The sequence below is a fragment of the Pseudonaja textilis genome, chromosome 16, assembly GCF_049901715.1.
Source record: "Pseudonaja textilis isolate UNSWEBS1 chromosome 16, rPseTex1.2, whole genome shotgun sequence".
NCBI lineage: Eukaryota > Metazoa > Chordata > Lepidosauria > Squamata > Elapidae > Pseudonaja > Pseudonaja textilis.
Window position 1 is genome coordinate 5,084,578 of NC_142005.1, and position 21,451 is coordinate 5,106,028.

The following is a 21,451-nucleotide window of genomic DNA, read 5'->3' on the forward strand; positions in this document are numbered from 1 at the left end:
AAGCCTGTTGGTGAATGAGGGTAACTTCTTAAACTTTTAAGAAGTCCTGAGCTGATAATATCAAAGATGGTCGTCAGGTGGCAGCAGTGAGACACCAGAAAAATACATTTTGGCTTTCACCGGATCAATGTTTCTCAACCTTGGTAACTTTAAGATGGATGGACTACAACTCCCAGAATTCCTCAGCCCGCATGCTTTCAGATTATGTGTGTGGAGTATAACTCCCAGAATTAAACCAAGCTGGCTGTGGAATTCTGGGAGGTGAAGTCTGTTAGGAATAACAAGGTTACCTAACGTAGCTTAAAATTACCATGTTTGAGCAACACTGCCCTAAATCAATCTAACTTAGCCCCGAAAAACTCACGTTATAGTTTGTTTGTTTATTGCAACTATGTAGGTACAGCCTAGGTTTCATTACGATGGGCATAAGTATAGGCTGTTCTATGCAATAGAATAGAATAGAAGAGAAGAGAAGAGAAGAGAAGAGAACAGGAATAGAATACAATAGGAATAGGAATTAGGAATAGAACAGAATATGGAATGAGAATAGAATAGGAATAAGAACAGAATATGGAATAAGAACAGAATAGAATTACAGTAGAGCAGAGTAGAGTAGAGTAGAGTAGTGTAGCATAGCGTAGCATAGGGTAGCGTAGCATAGCATAGCATAGCATAGCATAGCATAGCATAGCATAGCATAGCATAGTATACAATAGAATAGAATAGAATAATAACTTTATTGTCACTTTAAATGTACACTAATTAGCATACATTAAAATGAGATACCACTGCATACAGCTCTCAAAGGGTCGACACCTCCAATATATACTACATAATCATGACAAAAAATTATTTATGCCCACATACACACACATATCTGACCCAGAGAAACGACACAGTCTAGTTTGGATGTCTGCATATACATGGTGAGAAAAACGAATCCTGCGGATTTACCAGAAGGATGGCTTTGGCAACAAAGCTGTTACAGAATCTGGTAGTCCTGCTAGAAACCCAGCTCAAGGTATCTACCCTGGATGAAACATTCAGGGGCCCAACTCCTCTCTATAAAATGAATTAAAGTCCAGAGATTGAACTATTGATATATCCACTTTCATTTTCTCTATCTGCCATTCTGGTTTCACCCAAAATGCTCCATCAGATCAATTAAATGCTGGGTGCAAACTTGATGAAGCGGGCCAATTTAAATTTTAACTGATTGCATCAATCCACAAACCGTTCATTCCATAATAGCAATAGCACTTAGATTTATATATCACTCTGTAATGCTTTCCAGCTCTCTCTAAGCGGTTTACAGAGTCAGCCTCTTGTCCCCAACAATCTGGGTCCTCATTTTACCCACCTCAGAAGGATGGAGGGCTAAGTCAACCTTGAGCCTTATGAGAGTCGATCTGCCAAATTGCAGGCAGCCGGCAGGCAGCAGAAGTAGCTTGCACTACTGCACTCTAACCACTGCGCCACCAAGGCTTTATATAACCTATATAATAATCTGTATAACCTGGTTAAATGCAAATAAACCTAGTCTGGATAAAACAGACTATTGGGATATAATCAAGATCAAGGGGGGTACTAATACCACTCTATAAAGCCTTAGTAAGGCCACACCTAGAGTCCTGCATCCAGTTTTGGTCACCACACTATAAAAAAGGATATTGAGACTCTAGAAAGAGTGCAGAGAAGAACAACTAGGGTGATGAGGGGACCGGAGGCTCAAACATATGATGAACAGTTGCAGGAACTGGGCCTGGCTAGTCTAGGGAAGAGAAGGACCAGGGGAGACAGGAGAGCATCTTCCAATATTTGAGGGGCTGCCCCAGAGAGGAGGAGGAGGTCAAACTATTTTCCAAGGCACCCGAAGGCCAGACAAAGAACAATGGATGGAAACTGGTCAAGAAGAGTGTCAACCTAGAAATAAGGAGACATTTTCTGACAGTGAGAACAATTAACCCATGGAACAGAAGTTGCCTTTGGAAGTTGTGGGGGCTTCATCCCTGGAGGCTTTCAAGAAGAGACTGGACTGCCATTGGTCAGAAATGGTATAGGGTCTTCTGCTTGGCCATGGGGTTGGACTAGATGACCTATAAGGTACCTTCCAACTCTGTGAATCTGGTTCTAATGGATTGGTCCATTTCTGGATTCTAATTGCTAAACTGAGGATTGGGGACTGCTAAATTGCTAAATTGCCAATTGCTAAACTGAGGATTGGGGACTGAGTTTCAAAAATGCCAGCTAATTCCTCTCATGCTGTAACGGTTGTAAGCGTGAAAAACGGTCACGAATCACATTTTTCAGTGCCGTTGTAGGTTCAGTTACTAAATGAATGGTTGTAACCCGAGGTCTATCTGAACAGAGCTATTGCAGCAAAGGTATTAGTAATCCAAGCAGAAAGAAGAGTCTTCTCCAAGATTTTGGAAATATGCCCCTCCCACCCAGAGGTGGTATTCAGCCGGTTCTGACCGGTTCTGGAGAACCAGTAGCGGAAGATTTGAATAGTTCGAAGAACCGGCCAATACCGCCTCTGACTGGCCCCGCCCCCATCTATTCTCCGCCTCCCGAGTCTCAGCTGATTGGCTGGGCCTTCTTTGGTTGCCCTGCGCAGGAGAACAGAGCTGGAAAGCAGGCTAGTGGGGTAGGGAGGGAATGGGGATTTTGTAGTAACCTTCCCCTGCCACGCCCACCAGTAGTAAATTCTTTTGAATCCCACCTGGCCAACAAGTAGAATGGAAGCCCAACCTCTCAATTTACCTATTCACAATAGGCTTTGAATGATTTCTGCAATCTGGGTTAATTTTCGAGCCGCCCATCCCTGGGTTTTCACACCCGTTTAACCGGGTCAGCGGAACAGCGTGGCGCAACATTGGCACCACTGAACTGAGGTTCATTTTGAACTTGGCTTAGTGACGGGGTGTCGTGCTGTGTCGTCCAACACCTTTAGATAATTGGGAGGTTAGCTGGTGCAGATCCAGAAAATGGATTCCTCCTGGAACCAAGTTTAAAATGAGCGTACAGGGTAGTCCTTGACTCACGAGGGGTTAATTTAGTGGCCGTTCAAAATTACACCAGCACTGGGAAAAAGTGACTCATATTTATGACGGTTGCAGTTTCCAGGAGTCACGTGATCCCCTCTGCGACCTTCTGATGAATTCGGTTCACTTAACTACCAGGTTCCTTAACTTAAAAACTGCAGAGACTGTGCTTAACAACTGTGGCAAGGCAGTTGTTAAGCCACATGGGGCAAAACTCACTTAATAATTGCCTCGCTTACCAACAGAAATATTGGGCTCAATATTTGGTCGTAAGTCAAGGACTAGCTGTATACCTCTGGTTTCTGACCTTAACATTGGATGAGTTTCTCGCTTTCTTCCTGGCGTTAAACACACCCCGCCTTCCAATTTGGAGGAGAAACGGCTGATTCTTAATTTTCCTCCCTGTCCTAAACCGGTGAACCTCAGAGTTCGTTCCCCTTGACCGGTTGAGTTGAAGCCAGCTGGGTGACGCCTCACTGCGCTTGGTCACTGCCGCTCCCTGGACCTCTTGCTCTGCTTTTCCGACCGTCGGTTGCCAGCGATGCCACCTTACCAAGGAGGGCACCCCGGACCTTTGCACGCGATGACCGGAGGAAGCAAATCATCAACCAGGGCAGATCGGGGGCAACTTGGGATCCCACCCAAATTTTCACAGGTGCCCTCTGGAGCAGGTTAGGGGCTGGGTTCACCTATGAAGGATGGATGGTGGCTTGTAACTGGAGGGCAAGTCGAGCTGGAAACACCTCAGCCCACCACAGCCCTGGGCTGGCCGGGCTCTTGGACTATAAAAACGTCGTACAGTTTTAGTAGTTAGAAAACCAAGGCGGCCGAGGTGGGAAGAGAACTGTGCGACAGCCATGGTCAGAATAGCAGACCAGGGCTTTCCCACCAGGAAGCTAGGTTTTCTGAAAAGAGTCCAGAATTATGATGAGCCACGTTAGAGGTCGTTCTCAACTTACAACCATTCATTTAGTAATTGTTCAAAGTTACAACGGCACTGAAAAAAGTGACTGACAACAGATCCTCACATTTACAACTGATCTCTTTCTCAGTTCTCAGTTCTCTCTCTCTCTCTCTCTCATCTATGTTCATCTATCACATATTTTATATATTTATATCTTTCATCTACTTCTATCATCTTATATCTATCATCTGTCTGTCATTTATCTTATCTACTTCTCTATTATCTATCTTATCTATCATCCCTCTATCATCTCTCTTATCTATTTATCTACCTACCTACCTACCTATCTCTGTCTCTCTATCATCTATATTCTGTCTATCCTGCCTGCCTGCCTATCTCTGTCTGCCTGCCTGATTATCTCTGTCTCTCTCTGTATCATCTATATTCTATCTATCATATCTACCTACCTACCTAAGTACCTAACTACCTACCTATCATATCTCAGACTCTATCTCTCTATCATCTATATTCTGTCTATCCTGCCTGCCTGCCTATCTATCTTATCTGTGTCTCTCTCTGTATCATCTATATTCTATCTATCATATCTACCTACCTACCTACCTAACTACCTAACTACCTAACTACCTACCTATCATATCTCAGACTCTATCTATCATCTATATTCTGTCTATCCTGCCTGCCTGCCTATCTATCTTATCTGTGTCTCTCTCTGTATCATCTATATTCTATCTATCATATCTACCTACCTACCTATCTACCTACCTAAGTACCTAACTACCTACCTATCATATCTCAGACTCTATCTATCATCTATATTCTGTCTATCCTGCCTGCCTGCCTATCTATCTTATCTGTGTCTCTCTCTGTATCATCTATATTCTATCTATCATATCTACCTACCTACCTACCTACCTACCTAAGTACCTAACTACCTACCTATCATATCTTAGACTCTATCTCTCTATCATCTATATTCTATCTATCCTGTCTATCCTGTCTGTCTGTCTTATCTCTGTCTCTCTCTGTATCATCTATATTCTGTCTATCTTATCTATCTATCTATCTATCTATCTATCTATCTATCTATCTATCTATCTATCTATCTATCCATCCATATCTCTCTGCCTGCCTGCCTGCCTGCCTGTCTTTTCCCTCTCTTCCACCCCACTGGCTCTCCTTCCCCCACTCCCCCTCCCTCTCTCATCTATTTTCTCCCTCCCTGTCTCTCGTTTTATTACCTTGCTTTGCTTCACTTCACTGGAAAAAAAATTGCCAAATCTACCAGGTTTCAAATCTGCAGTGAAATCAATTTATACAGATGATACTCTGAAGTGTTGCTTGCACAAAGGTGGAAAATTAAACCAGAGACCTTAATGGTGAAATTGACTAAGAACTTTTGAAATTAAAAGATCTTTTCTTCAACATGATGGGCAATATAATTGATTAAAAAACGGAGGGGGGAGCAGAGGAGAGTCAGGGAACACCCAGAATTCCCCATTCAGAATGTTTTAAGGTATCTGGATTTCAACTCCCAGAATGCCCTAGCTAGCATGCTTTAAAATGAGTGCAATTCTGGGAGCTGAAGTCCACCCATCTTAAAGTTACCAAGTTTGAGAAACACTTCTTTAAACAACCATGTTTAACAAAAATTGCCCCCCAAAAGAACATATACACCCTAGGAGGGCATGGGTTATGGACGAATAGTCCAACCTCATTTTACAAGAGTTGAAATTAAAACTTTTTGAGATTTTTAATGCTCTATATGACATGGCCACTTTTCCAGAGAAGCACTTAGATTTCCCCGCAAGGATCTGGAATCGGCCTGTTTCTTCCGCGAAATAAGATCTGGCATATTTCTTGGTGGAGGGGAGATACAGAAAGCTGCCCCATTGCGGGGTTTCTCTGAGGAAAAATACAGCCAATTTTCAGTGGCTCTCAAGTCACTCCGCCATCTTGTTTATCTCTGCCCAATGACGCAATATTAAGTTCATTTTCCAGTTCACTAGTTTCTTATTCCATTCGTAACCTCTCTGGCTACCCATACCGCTGCGGAGGAAATTTCCCTCGCAGTAACATTTTAACTAGCCCGGCTGAAGTTTTATATAAAGCCGGATGGGCCTCACCCCAAAGCATAGGGCCAAAAGGATATTGGTTGGGGAAACAGCAGAAAAGCTGCAGAATCGAAGTTGTCCAATTGCAGATTTGACTGGTTCCAGGGAGCTGTCCACTGCTTTGCCAGCTGTAAGATTGTCAATTTCCAGAAACCGACTCCGCCGTCTCATCTCTCTGCGACGCCATGACGTTTGCCGATATTCTGGACAATGTCGGAGGCATGGGCCGTTTCCAAAGGATGATGGTTTCCTTCCTAGCCATCCCTCTGATGATGCTGGCCAGTCATAACCTCCTGCAAAACTTCACAGCTGGCATCCCACAGCATCACTGCCAAATCCGCATCGCGTCCAACGCCACTCGTCAAGGAAATGGTACCATGGGAAACTTGGGGGCCAATCAGCTCCTCAGGATCTCCGTCCCGACGGACGCGAACCGACGGCCCGAGCAATGCCGGCGTTTCACGGCCCCGCAGTGGCGGTTCCTGGACCCGAATGCGACTCTTAGCAACGAGACGGTATTTGACACCGAAGCCTGCGAAGATGGATGGACTTATGACCGGAGCTTGTTCAGCAACACGATTGTCAGTGAGGTGAGAAAGAAACCATTTTGGGGTTTTAAAGGGATGAGAAAAGTTTAAATATCTTAGAGTAAGTGTTTAGCAACTTTAAGATGGGTGGGCGTCAGCTCCCAGAATTCCCCAGCCAGCATGCTTTAAGATGGGTGGACTTCCACTCCCAGAATTCCCCAGCCAACAACGCATGATCAGGGGGGCACTTGAGATCTGCAAAAATTCTCAATGGTTTTGGCTTTCTCTTCCCAAAACTATTTTCCAGTGGAATCTAGTGTGCGAATCTCGGTCCCTGAGACAAATGGCTCAATCTCTTTACATGGCTGGCGTCCTGATTGGATCGCTCCTAATCGGAAATCTCTCGGACAGGTGAGCAGTGAGAGGCAGCGTGGTGTAGGGGGTTAGAGTTTTGGATTGGGAGTGGGTGTAATGGTATGTGGGGAAGGCCTTGGGAGACAGGCAGAGAGATGCTGCCAAGGGGATGGTGAGATAAAAGGCAGCTGAGCCCTCAGCGGCGTAATGGATGCAGAAAGAGGTTCAGAAGGGACCCTCCCTAGTTTCTCAGGCTGTAAAGTGGGGGAGAATATAGATCTGTGGACAAGAATGTGAGCAAGTATGGGTAATGGTATGTGAGAAGACCTTGGGAGATAGAGTGAAGAGTCCTGTCCAGTAATGGTCAGAAAAGAGAGCATAGCTCTCAGCTTTGTAACAGACAAGAGGGCAAGAGGTTCAGAAGGGACCCTACCTAGTTTCTCAGGCTGTGAAGGGAGAGGGGGAGAATCTAGATCTATGGAAAGGGGTTCAACCTTATTAGACTGTGCAACGATATATGGGGAACACCTTGGGAGAGGAAGCAAAGAGATACTGCCCAGGAATGGTCAGATAAGAGGCAGTATAACACTCAACTGGTAGGACAAGAGGCTCAGAACAGACTCTCCCTAGTTTATCAGTCAGTAAAGGAGATGGTGGGTATGGTATGTGGGGAAGACCTTGGCAGACAGGGCAAAGAGATGCTGCCAAGGGAACAGGCAGATAAGAGAGAGCATAGCCCTCGGCTGCATAATGGATGTAAAAAGAGGCTTGGATGGGACCCTCCCTAGTTTCTCAGGCTGTAAAGGAGGGGGGAGAGAATCTAGATCTAGAGAAAGAGTTCAGAGGGTGTGCAAGGATATGGGGGAAAAGACCTTGGGAGACGGAGCAAAGAGACCCTGTCAGATAAGAGACAGCACAGCCCTCAGCTGTACAACAGGCAGGGCGAGAGGCTCACTAGAGACCCTCCCTAGTTTCTCAGGCTGTAAAAACAAAAACACCCGGTTCGAAACGTGACTATAATGTCTGTTTCTTACAGGTTTGGCAGGAAATCCCTGATCGTTTGGTGCTATCTGCAGATGGGGGTGGCCGGAGCTGGCACGGCCTTTGCGCCCAACTTCACCATTTATTGCATCCTCCGTTTCCTGTGTGGCATGGCAATGTCCGGCATTTCCCTCAATTCAGTTTCTCTCTGTGAGTCTCCAGCGTTTCTCTCTTCCCCACCAGTCAAAGCTCCCAACCCCTTCGCTCTGTTCTGCAAAATGTGCTTTTCATTTTTTCCCTTCCTCAATATTTCTTTTTTTGGGGGAGTATGTGTGTGTGTATGTGTGTGTGTGTGTGTGTGTGTGTGTGTGTGTGTGTATGGTCAAAAGGGCCCAGCAGAGATTCTACTACCGGAGGCTTCTCAGAAAACAACAACTGAATGAGAAACTGCTGGTGACCTTCTACTGCTGCCCCATAGTGAGCATCTTAACTTACTGCACCTCTGTAGGGTTTGCCAATTGCACAGGGGCAGATAGGACAGCGCTCCAGAGGGTTAATGTCATTGCCCTGAGGATCACGGGTTGCCCTCTCCCCTCTTTGGAAGAGCTTCATAGCTCCCGCTGCCTTAAGAAAGTTCAAAACATCCTCAAAGATCCATCTCATCCTAGGAAACCATTTTTTGAATTATTACCATCTGGCAGACGGTACAAGATAATAAAAATAAGGACAAAAAGGCTGAAAAACAGCTTCTATCCCAGGGCAGTAGCTCTTTTGAATGCTGCTGTAGAGTGCAGGGTTGGTGCAGTGTCAGGGGGGTTCGGTTCAATATGTGGAGGGTGAAGGATGTGCGTTTGTGTTTTATTTTCAATGTGCACTGAAGATGGTGTTTGATTTCATTGTACGAGGTGCAAGGACAATAAAAAAATAAAGGTAAACTAAACTATATGTAAAGGTATGCATATACATATATATGTATGGTATTCAGCTTTGTATTCAAAAAAAAAATACTTTGTTCAGGTATTTTCCCACGTCATTATAGTTGTGCTTTTAAGTTGTAGCGACGTTTCGGCAGAATCTCATCTGCCATCATCAGTGTAGTGTTCGTCTGAATACCATACATATAAATACCCGCGAAAACTTAAGAAAACATATATACATATACACATATACACACATACACACATATACACATATACACTACACACACACACACACACACACACACACACACACACACACACACACAGACAGAGTATTGGATATAAGGATTACAGGTAGTCCTCAATGTACGGCCACAATTGAGCCCAAAATGACTGTCTGACGAGCAACGTCAATGGGGAAGCCCGGTTCACTTAATAACTGTGTGACTAACTTAATGACTGCACTTAACAACTGTGGCAAGGATGTTCGTAAAATGAAGGCAAAGCTCCCATCGCAACTGTCTCGCTTAGCAACGGAAATGTTGTGGTCATAAACCGAGGACTACCCTGCAGTATTTTACGTTGTGTCTTTTTTCTTTATAGGCATGGAGTGGATTCCCAGCAAATACCGGGCCATCGTTGGCACGACCAATGGTTACAGCTACACAACTGGGCAGTTCATCCTGGCTGGCGTGGCGTATCTCATCCGTGACTGGCGCTGGCTGCAGCTGGCTGTCTCCCTCCCTTTCTTCGTCTTCTTCCTCTACTCCTGGTAGGTGACACTGGAAGCTTTCAAAGAAGAGACTGGACTGCCATTCTGTCAGAAATGGTGTAGGGTCTCCTGCATGGGCAGGGGGCAGGGGGTTGGACTAGATGACCTACAAGGTCCCTTCCAATGGAACAGAAGTTGCCTTTGAAAGTTGTAAGAGCTTCATCCCTGGAAGCTTTCAAGAAGAGACTGGACTGCCATTTGTCAGAAATGCTGCTTTGGAGGGGGTTGGACTAGATGACCTACAAGGTCCCTCACAACTCGGTTAAATCTATTAGGTTGGCAGAGTCAAAAAACGCCTTCTATTTTCTCCTCACTGGAATAGTTTTCATTTTTAGGACTGGGCAGGAGGTTTTTTTTTTTCCCCTGCTTTATTCTATTCTTGTTTTATAATTTTTTAATTTTATTTTATCGGAGGATCCCACCACAGCCAGGCCAGAAGTAAATAATGAGATGGTTAGCTTCCATAGATATTGAATTATAACATCTATCCCATTGCGAATTCTATACCTCCATATTATGGTGGTTCCATTCTGGTTTTTTATCTAAATCGAATGTTTTATCTTGTATATTATACTGTCCACATCTGTCTCTCTCTCTCTCTCTCTTTTTCTCCCTCCTGCTCTGTGTATATGTACACACACACACACACACACACACACACACACACACAATTCTCTGCCTTCCATCCGATTCCTCCTTTCGCTCTTAAATTCCCATCCTCTTTTCCGAGGCCCAGCTCTAACCACTAGGTCTCAGGGCTATCCGAGAGCTGCAAAATTAACTTCTTGACCGCAGGTTTTTCGTCGAATCCGCCCGGTGGCTGGCCATTTCGGGGAACCATGAGAAGGCAGTGCAGGGGCTGAAGAAGGCTGCCTGGATTAACGGGAAGAAGGAAGAAGGGAATAAACTCAGCGTGGAGGTACGAGGCCCCGTTATTCCACCTGAAATCCACCCGCCCCCTTTTGTTTTGCAAAATGCAATAAAAACTAGGATATTCCGCATTTTCCAAGGCTGGGGTGTGATGAATTTTTTAGTGGAGCTGGCCCAACAATGCAGAATCGAGAAGGGCAGAGATGTGAATGGGGGATTCTGGATGCTCTTACCAATAGATTCTGCTCTTCCAGGGCTGGTGTGCAAAGCTTTTGCACTCTCAGATCTGACAGCCTCCAGGCTGGGAATTTCTTTTGAAACTGGGCAACCGAAAGAAGCAATCCCACCTTCTTCCCCCATGCATCCTGTTCTCCCCTTCCCCAATCTTTTAAATATAATTTTATTTGGGTCGTGATCTTCATTTTATTTGTTTTTAGAAATATGTATCTGTTAAGGTTTTAATGTTTCAATGCTGTAAGCCAGCCAGAGCCTCATTTGGCTGCAAGACAGGTGGAAAATAAATTTAATAAATTTAATAAATGAATGAATGAATGAATGAATGAATGAATGAATACACATAGCCCTTGACTTATGTCCACAAGGGAGCCCAATATTTCTGCTGCTAAATGAGACGGTTGCTTGGTGAGTTTTACCCCATTTTATGACGTTCTTGCCACAGGTATTAAGTGAATCCCTACGGGTGGGAAGTTAGTCACAGTTTTAAAGTGTATCTGGCTTCCCCATTGACTTTGCTCGTCAGATGGTCACAAAAGGGGATCACGTGAACCCTGCAACCGTCGTAAATATGAGTCCATTGCCCAGCGCCTGAATTTTAATCACGTGACCAGGGAGACATTGCAAGGGGTTGTAAGTGTGAAAAACGGCCGTCAGTCCTCTTTAAAGGGCCGTTGTAAACTTTGAGTGGTCAAGGATGACCTGTAAATCTGTCCAAGATGGTATAAGGACTCCTCCATTGGTCATGAGGTTAGACTAAAAGGCCTCCAGGGTCACTTCCAGCCTCCTTATTCTGTGATTCTATCAGCTGTCTTGCAACTCGGAGAAAGGTTTCCAGGGGCGGGCTTCAAATTTTTTTAGCAAGAGGCTCTCCGCCCTAATGATTGGCTGGGTGGGCATGTGGCTGAGTGGGTGCGGCCAACTCGACATCGCTTCTTTGCCCTAATTATCTAAAAAAAGATATATACCCAAAAGGTAGTTTATTATTTCATGCATTTAACTGAATACTTCAATAAAAGACTGGGTGAAGCCAGGCTTACTAGCAGTGACTGTGAGAGGGAACTTGGAGGGAACTTCCGGTGAGTTATGGGATTCTTATTATTTGGGAATTAATCCACTCGGAGGCTAGTAGCTATGTGATCTGTGTTCTATATTAACATTCTCCAAATCCTAAGTTCTGATTGGTCCACGCGGACCGCAACCCGATTGGTTAACTAAACAACTGTGATTGGTGCGCTAAGAATCTACCGCGATTGGCCGAGCCGATCGTGGGAAATTCAAAGCGCTGCCATTGGCCGCCGAGCCGCTGGCCGGCTGAATAAAGCCAAGCGGCTCGCAGGTCCTGGACCGAACTGTATATTCAATAAAGAGCTGAATGTGCACTTTGAGTCTCGCGTCTCTATGCAACCCGATCTACCCGGGACCGATCTCCCGGATATAACAATCTGATTTCCTCGATGGCTCTCCCTTGCAAGTGCTGAGTGGATTGTTTATCTAGCTTGCAACAATTTTACAAGGTGTGAAATGCTCTTGGCTGGACGCCCAGAAGTTCGATTAAGCCTATTAGGAGCTTTCCCTTGCTGCTTGTCTTGTCTTTCTGAGGTTATTGGGGGCTCTCCTGAGCCCCTGCGAGTCCCCAGCAGCCCAGCCCCCAAGGTTTCCCCAATCTTCTAGAAGAGCAAAGGACAAAGACGTTATGATACGTTAGCAGTTCTTTGGACGAGCAATTGGCCAGTTCTCCTTCCAAGAATCCCAATTTTTTTCCCCAGTTTGCTTTGCTCATTCAGGGAGTGGACAAAGCCTTGCACTGATTTTTCTTCTCCTCCTCCCCAGGTGTTGAAAGGCAGCATGCAGGCAGAGGGTTCTTCCGTCAAATCCAGACACAGTATGGCCGATCTGGTGCGCACGCCGGGCATGCGTAAAATTTCCTTTGGCGTCAGCTTCTTCTGGTAAGAGTCGTTTTTCTTCCCTGCTCCTTGCTCTTTTTTCCAGAATGGCGGTTTCTTTTCCATCAAACCAGGTTATTCTACTTTGCAAGTCCTCCGTCCAGCTCTGGCCACAAGGTACCCCAAAAGAGGCTGAGTCCGTAAAAGAAGAACCACTAAGATGTTCACGAAGATTCTCAGTCATCCAAGGTCAGGGCTGATCCCAAAGATGCTTTTATTTTCCAAAAGGCAACTGGACTTGGTTTTTCCAAAGTCCAATTTGGAGAAGCACGTTTGGAACAACAACAAAGATGATTAGAGGACTGGAGACTAAAACATACACAGAATAGATTGCTGGAATTGGGTATGTCTAGTTTATTTAATAAAGAGAAGGACCAGTGGAGACAGGATAGCAGTGTTCCAATATTTGAGGGGCTGCCCCAGAATACTGCATCCAGTTTTGGTCACCACACTATAAAACATATGTTGAGGCTCTAGAAAGAGTGCAGAGAAGAACAACTAAGACGATTAGGGGACTAAAACATATGAAGAATGGTTGCAGGAACTGGGCCTGGCTAATCTAGGGAAGAAGAGAAGGACCAGGGGAGACAGGAGAACATCTTCCAATATTTGAGGGGCTGCTCCAGAGAGGAGGAAGGGGGTAAAGCTATTTTCTAAAGCCAGACAAGGAAGAATGATGGAAACTGAACAAGGAGAGATTCAACCTGGAAATAAGGAGGAATTTTCTGACAGGGAGGACAATCAACCCACGGAACAGAAGTTACCTTTGGAAGTTGTGGGAGCTTCATCCCTGGAGGCTTTCAGGAAGAGACTGGACTGCCATTTATCCAAAATGGTATCGGATCTCCTGCTTAGCAAAGCGTTGAATTAGATGACCTTCCTGAGATGAGCATGGAATTGAATTAGACGTCTAGTTTAATGAAGAGAAGTACTAGGAATGACAGGATAGCACTCTTCCAATATTTGAAGGGCCATCCCACAGGGGAGTGGGGTCAACTTATTCCCCAAAGCACCTGAGGGCAGGACAAGAAGCAACGGATGAAAGCTTATCAAGGAGAGATCCAACGTAGAATTAAGGAGAAATTCCCTGACAGGGAGAACAATTACCGGTAATTAGCGGAGCGACTTGCCTCCAGAAGTTTTGGATTCTCTATCACTGGAGGTTTTCAAAAGTAGACCGGAAAGCCATTTGACTAGGATGGTTTAAGGTCTCCTGCCTTGAGCAAGGGTTGGACTAGAAGACCTCTGGGATCTCTTCCCACTCTAGGATTCTCTGATCCCTAGGGACAAAGGGATCCAGATTTCCTCCCTCCCCCCAAGAAAAATAATGGCTGTTTTGAGGGCGAGGGTGTCAAGTTTTCCAATTCTCTCCTCCCGTTCTAGGTTTGCCACCAGCTTCGCTTATTATGGGCTGGCCATGGACCTGCAGAATTTCAATTTCAACATCTACCTGGCCCAGCTGGTGTTTGGCGTCGTCGACATCCCTTCCAAGTTCATCTCGGTGATCACCATCATGTACGTGGGCCGACGGTTCTCCCAAGCCCTCTCGCTGATCCTGGCCGGCGTGTGCATCCTGGCCAACATCTTTGTGCCGCAAGGTAAGGATACCACCAGGAGTAAACAGACTGGCTTCATAACCGGGGGGACTAATTTCACAACTGCAGTGATATTCCCTTTAACAAACGTGGCGAGAAAAGTCACCACATTGGGACCAAACGCCTCACTTTGCCACATAAATCCTGGGCTCGGTTGTGGTCGTTAAGTCGAGGACCACCTGTATTAATTTCAACCCATTTTAAGGGAGAAAATTCCTAACATTGAGTGCAATCAGCCAATGGAACAACTTGCCTCCAGAAATCGTCGGGACTTCATCGCTGGAGGCTTTTAAGAAGAGACTGGACAGTCATTTGTCTCCTGCTCCAGCAGTGGGTTGGACTAGAAGACCTCCAAGGTCTCCTTCCAATTCTATTTCTATGTTCTATGTTCCAACACCAATAATAATTCAAATACCAGTCAAGGGGAGGAGCCTTATTTAATTCAGGTTGTTCAAAAGAATTTGACAAACAGAGGCATAGAATCAAGATCACGTAAAGTATTAGTATGGCTTTATAAAACTGTAGTAAGACCACACTTGGAATACCTGACAACCAATTTTGGTCACCATACTGCAAAAAAGATGTTGAGACCTTGGAAAAAAACGTTCAGAGAAGAGCAACTAAGATGATGGAGACTAAATCATATGAAGAATAGTTGCAAGATTTGGGTCTGGCTAGTCTGAAGAAAAGAAGAACTAGGGGTGACATGAGAGCAGTATTCTAGTATTTGAGGGGCTGCCCCAAAGAAGAGGGAGTCAAGCTATTCTCCAAAGCACCTGAAAGCAGGACAAGAAACAATGGATGGAAACTAATCAAGGAGAGAAGCAACCTGGAATTAATTATACATTTCCTGACAGCGAGGACAGTTAACCAGTGGAACAACTTGCCACTAGAAATCGTGGGCACTCCAGCACTGGAGGTGTTTAAGAAGAGACTGGATTTATTGTCTGAGATAGGTTCTCCTGCTTGAGCAGGGGGCTGGGCTAGAAGACCTCCCAAGGTCCCTTCCAGCTCTATTCTATTCTCATTTTCCAAGCTCGAGGCTATCAAAATGAAGGCATTTACAATTTTCCAATTTTCTCATTTTTGAGGTAGACTTAGTGAGTTTTTTGAAAAAGCACTTTCCCACCAGCTCACTTTCTTCTCGTGCAAAAAAAAAATATCGTTCTTTCCTGAAACCCAAGTGGAAATGTTGTGCCTGATTGTGAGTTTCTTGTCTCCTTAGATTTGAGCACTCTGAGGATGATTTTTGCGGTGGTTGGCAAGGGATCTTTGGCTGCTTCTTTCAATTGTGCCTACATCTTTTCTGGAGAGCTTTTCCCAACCATAATCAGGTGAGTAAAGCCAGCGGCATCAACCTTTTCTCCAAAGCCCCAGGAGGCAGGAGAAGAAACAAGCGATGGGAATATATCAAGGAGAGAAGGCAACCTAGAACTAAGGAGGAATTTCCTGACGGTGGGAATGATTAACCCGTGGAACTGCTTCCCCCCAGAAGTTGTGGGTTCTCCAACACTGGAGGTTTTTAAGAAGAGATTGGATAACCATTTGTCTGAAACGGGATAGGGTCTCCTGTTTGAGCAGGTGGGTTGGACTAGATGGCCTTCAAGGACCAAAAAGCAGGATGCAAGCTTTGATGGGCCACTCTTTTGACCTGGCTGCACCCGATTCCCTCCAAAGGGGCTGGAAAGGGCAAGTTAATCCTGATTCAAAGGGGGAACAAAGGTTAACTCAAGGTTTGACTCAGCCTTCCGTCCTTCCGAGGTGGTTAAAATGAGGACCCAGATTGTTGGGGGCAAGAGGCTGACTCTGTAAACTGCTTAGAGAGGGATGGAAGGCACAATGAAGCGGTATATAAGTCTAAGTGCTATTGCCCTGTCTTCCTTCCTTCCTTCCTTCCTTCCTTCCTTCCTTCCTTCCTTCCTTCCTTCCTTCCTTCCTTCCTTCCTTCCTTCCTACAATGACTCTGCTTAGAGAGAGATGGAAAGCACAATGAAACGGTATATAAGAAAGTGCTATTGCTATTGTCCTTCCTTCCTTCCTTCCTTCCTTCCTTCCTTCCTTCCTTCCTTCCTTCCTCCCTCCCTCCCTCCCTTCCTCCCTTCCTTCCTACACTGACTCTGCTTAGAGAGAGATGGAAAGCACAATGAAACGGTATATAAGAAAGTGCTATTGCTATTGTCCTTCCTTCCTTCCTTCCTTCCTTCCTTCCTTCCTTCCTTCCTACCTACCTACCTACCTACCTACCTACCTACCTACCTACCTACACTGACTCTTAAACCGCTTAGAGAGGGATGGAAAGCACAATGAAGCGGTATAGAAGTCTAAGGGCTATTGCCATGAATGCATCCTTTCTGCTTAACAGGCAATCTGGAATGGGTCTGGGGGGAACCATGGCTCGGATCGGGAGCATGGCGGCCCCCCTGGTGAGGATGAGCGGGGAATTTTTCCCACCGCTGCCCCTGATCATCTACGGCGCGGCCCCCATCCTGTCGGGCATCCTCACCTGCTTCCTCCCAGAGACACGGAACACGCCGTTGCCCGAGACGATCGAACAAGTTGAAAGACGGTGGGTACCGAACACGCTTCTCCAACTGGGGGGAGTAGGGGGAAAGAAAGGGGTTGGGGCTCCCCAGGTGGGGGGGTTCTTTTCTTTTTCCATCTCGGAAAAGAGATGGAAAATGTTTTTTTTAGGGGCTGATAGGAGAGGTTCTCCTTGTTTTTGAAACGAGAGAAAGGGGACACTATGATCTACACCAGAGTTTTCAAGTCTTCCCTGTTGCAAAATGTTAAGGCCGCCAGTTTTTAATCGTTGGGGTGTTGAATTTTGGAGGGGGGGCCCTCAAGCAGCAAAACATCTGTGGAAAGATTTGGGAATTGGTGAACTATCCCTGCCCTAGAGTCCTTCCCTCTCTCCCTGATTCTTTCCTTCCTTCCTTCCCTCCCTTAGTCCTTCCTCTTTCCCATTCTCTCCTTCCTTTCTTCCTTCCCTTAACTCTTCCTCCTTCCCATTCCTTCCTTTCCTTAGTCCTCCCTCTCTCCCAATGTCTCCTTCCTTCCTTCCTCCTTCCCCCCCTTAATTTCTTCCCTCCTTCCTTCCTTCCTTCCCTTAGTTCGTTCCTCTATCTCTAAACCTGTTTCTGGGAACATCAGTACAGAAGTACTGTATTTGTGGCGGGTCTGTTTGGCTTCCTAGAAACATCTAGAAGGTGAATAGGGACCTAAGAAATCTCTTCCATCCAGATGTGTTCTCCAATCCAGATGTATTGGTCCTCAGCCCTATAACAGGGAGATATCATTGATCTAATTCAGTAGCCAAAGGTGGTCAGTAAGCTTCAGCCTAGCTGCTTCCTAGTTGGAGATAAGTGAGTTTTTCCACCTTGGTCACTTGAAGATGTGTGGACTTCAGCTCTCAGAATTTCCCAGCCAGCATAGCATCGAATAGCATAGCATAGCATAGCATAGCATAGCATCGCATCGCATCGCATCGCATCGCAGGCTGGGGGAATTCTGGGAGTTGAAGCCCACACATTTTCAAGTGGGAAAGGTTAGATAACACAGATCAGGAATCTTCAAACTTGACAGCCTGAAGACTTGTGGACTTCAACTCCCAGAATTCCTCCTCCTCCAGTCATGTTAGCTCAGGAATTCTGGGAGTTGAAGTCCACAAGTCTTAAACTTGCCAAGTTTGAAGACCCTTGACATAGACGAACAGAGTTGGAAGGGACCTTGTAGATCATCTAGGTTGAGGAACGTTGCGTTAGCTCCTGTCATCTTTGACGGTTGCTCCTTCTACAAATTATTTCTCTCCAACCTTTTCTTCTCAAGATCAAAGCCGGATGAAGAAGAGGAACTTCAACTGAAGGTTCTCCTGACTTCAGACAAATCTGAGCACATCAAAGATGGACGCTAAGGGGCCAAAATCACAGCCTCCTCGCCTTCCACTTTCATCTTAGCATCCTGTTCCCTATCACCAGAACTAAATCCTCTTTTTCTGGGACATCTCAAATGGGTTGCCAACGAGACCTCATCCAAAAAAACTCCGAATGAGATCGGTTGGACGTGAAACTTGTGAACGACCTTGTAGAAAGTCCAAACATGGCTAAGAAACACAATATTTGCACACCAGAGGAGAAAACTATGGCTGTGCTGATTATAAAGGAATATCCTTCTGCAGTCTTTTTTTTAAAAAAATCATTTTTTCCCCTCCATTTAAATGAGACTTGAATTATATCTGGGTCTTATATGCCTGTAAGGTGAGATCTGTAATCCATATATTTTTTTATAAAAAAGGTGAAAATTTGAAGATTCTGGATTGCAGATGCAGCGATCGGGCAGATGTGCTGCGATATGACTTCACCGATGATATAACTTGGTTTGTGGCACAGCAAGGATCAGGTTCACACGCATCCAAGAGGATAATAAGTAAACCTAGTTGTTGTCCCAGGCGAGCAAATTTTGCTGGTCAAGTTTACGTCGCTTCTATTACAAAAGAGAGTCACTTCCCCTCCGCCCCCTCTTTCCGTGTGTCCCAGCCAGCATTACAAAACGGCTGGGTTCACGGAGTACACTCGGTTACGGATTCACACAATCCAGTGAATCGTAAAAGGACCAAACGGGACAGGTTAATCTCCAAATTGAAGCAGATGAACAAGGTTTGTTCAACTAGCACTTCAAGCATCGAAGGAGATGGGTCGGTTTTTAACTGACCTGGTCCAGGGTTTGTGTGAATCCAATCAACTGGGTTGGCCTAAAAACAAGGCAAGGGTTAGATCAACAATGCACAATTGATGACTGGAAACCTCTTAGGGAGGGTTTTGGGGGGGAGGGTTGTGTAAAAATGGAAAAAATAAATGAATGTGTGATTTATGGGCTTTGATGATTAGATAGGATAGATTATAGAAAGAAGAAAATCAAGACGTGACTTTAGAGAGGTCCATTTATAACTGTATTTATAACTGCTACAGAGAACATTGGAACTGCTGTGAAGAATATTTATAACTTTTTTAATTTATCTGCTATTTTTCTCTTCCTTTTTTACGATGTCAGTTTCCTCGAGTTCTTTCTTCTCTGTTTAGCTTTTACTGTTTTTCCTTTTTTGTTTGCAGTTTCAGTTTTCTCTTTTATTTTTTTTCCTGTTTTTCTTTCTTGCACTCTCAGGTTTCTCTCTCTCTCTCTTTTCTTTTCTATTTTTCGTTTCCCTTTTTATCCCTTTCTCACACTTTTGTCTTTTCCTCTTTCTTTCTTTTCCATTTTTCTTCCTTATTTTATATCCTTTTGTAATCGCTAACCTTCTCTTTAAAAGCATAATAAACATTGTCTATTTAAAAAAAGAACAGCAAAACACAGTTAGGGAACCTGCCAACAATGGGCCCAGCATTTGTGATACCTACTTTTGAACTTTCCATACACAGAACAACTGCAGCCTGTATTTTATTTTATAGTTTGCACTTATATTCTGCTTTTGAATTTTGCATATATAGGAAAGCAATAGTCTGTACTGGGTTTTGGGGTTTGTTTTGGCACTTATATTCTGTCACCGGGCACCATGTTTACAATTTTGTGTGTCTGTATTTGTGAACATTGACTGACATTTCAGGCACAGGATGCCTTAATAAATTTACTAATCCTCAACGTGTACAAGACTCCAGATGTTCTCACATTCTTTGCTAAAAACTGAGCCTCTCCTATTCTGTTTGAAATGGTCCCAGATATTGTTTGTTTGGTTTGTTTTGGATGCCATGATGTAAAAAATATGTTGAGACTCTAGAAAGAGGGCAGTGAAGGGCAACTGTGATGACCCAAAGGGGCGTGGCACAAAGGCCACAGAGTCCGATAATCAGTAGGAGTCCCTTTATTAGCTCCAACTTTGCCCCCAATGTCCTGGTTACCTTCTGGGATGGAGAAAAACTCTCCCAGGAGCAGCCTTTGGCTGTAGAAAATCAAGTCCAAAACATGGTCAACAAAAACTGGAACTATAAGTCTTATCAAGGCAAAATGAGGTAATTAGTCCAGCAGGGCAGGAGAAGGAATTCCAGGCATGAACCCGGTTGGGAAGATGCCAGGAACACAGATAACTAAAGTCAACACAAGATAAACTCAGTTTGCTCCGAGCAGCTACCACACTCGGCATGCATCTCTTTTAAACTCTCTTCCCAGCTAATGAAGGGAATCAGGGCCCTTTCCTCCCCCGTAAGCCACGCAACCCATGTTGCTCCCTTCTCCGTTCCTCCCTGCGTGCCCTAGGATGAAGAGGAGGGTGGGCCTGGGGCTTCCTCTGAACTCCCTCTCCCTTGTTCTACCTTACCCCTGCTCTGCCCAGCCAGACTTTGCCCTTCCCCAGTTTCCTCCACAGCCAACAGAACCACACTTCCACTCCCTGTCAGCTGTTCGTCTTCCTCCTCTGATTCAGATTCTGACAGGAGCATGACAGCAACAAAGATGATTAGGGGACTGGAGGCTAAAACATATGAAGAATAGTTGCAGGAATTGGGTATGTCTGGTTAATGAAAAGAAGAACGAGATACGATAGCAGTCTTCTAATATTTGAGGGGCTGTCTCGGAGAAGAAGGGGTTGACCTGTTTTTCATAGCATGGCACGGCAGGATAAGAAGTAATGGGTGGAAGATCGTTAAAGAGAGAACCAACCAATGAGCTTAATAGTTTGTAACTGTGAGAGGGATCTTGATATGAGCCAACAGTACGCAGCCGCAGCCAAAAAAGCCAATGCAATCCTAGGTTGCATAGAATCAAGATCACGCGAATGGGATCTTAATATCGCTTTACAAAGGCTTAGTCCAGCCACACTTTGAATACTGCATCTAGTTTTGGCCGCCACAATATAAAAAAAGATGTCGAGACACTAGAAAAAGTGCAGAGAAGAGCAACAAAGAGGATTAGGAGGCTAAAATATATAAGGGATGGTTGCAGGAATTTGATATGTCTCGTCCAGAGAAAAGAAGGACTAGGGGTGACATGATAGCAGTGTTCCAATATCTAAGGGGCTGTCGAGGTAAGACTTACTCTCTAAAGCCCCTGAGAAATAACGGATGGAAACTTGTCCAAGAGAGAGCCAACCTAGAATTAAGGAGGCATTTCCTGACAGTCAGAACAATTCCTCACTCATGGACATCGTTCACGTTCCAACAATTCATGGGACAGAGGTTTTCAGAAGT

General features: G+C 44.9%; 1 protein-coding gene across 1 annotated transcript; it reads left to right on the forward strand.

The window, feature by feature from the left end:
• The first annotated feature begins 6,265 nt into the window (after positions 1-6,265).
• On the forward strand, positions 6,266-18,225 carry LOC113446571 (solute carrier family 22 member 6-A-like). Its single transcript, XM_026716291.2, has 10 exons — positions 6,266-6,670; positions 6,915-7,018; positions 7,998-8,152; positions 9,466-9,634; positions 10,430-10,553; positions 12,572-12,687; positions 14,068-14,282; positions 15,505-15,613; positions 16,642-16,845; positions 18,105-18,225. Exons 1-10 carry the CDS (start codon positions 6,266-6,268, stop codon positions 18,187-18,189), a joined length of 1,686 nt encoding a protein of 561 aa, XP_026572076.2. The 3' UTR covers positions 18,190-18,225.
• The last annotated feature ends 3,226 nt before the right edge of the window (positions 18,226-21,451 follow it).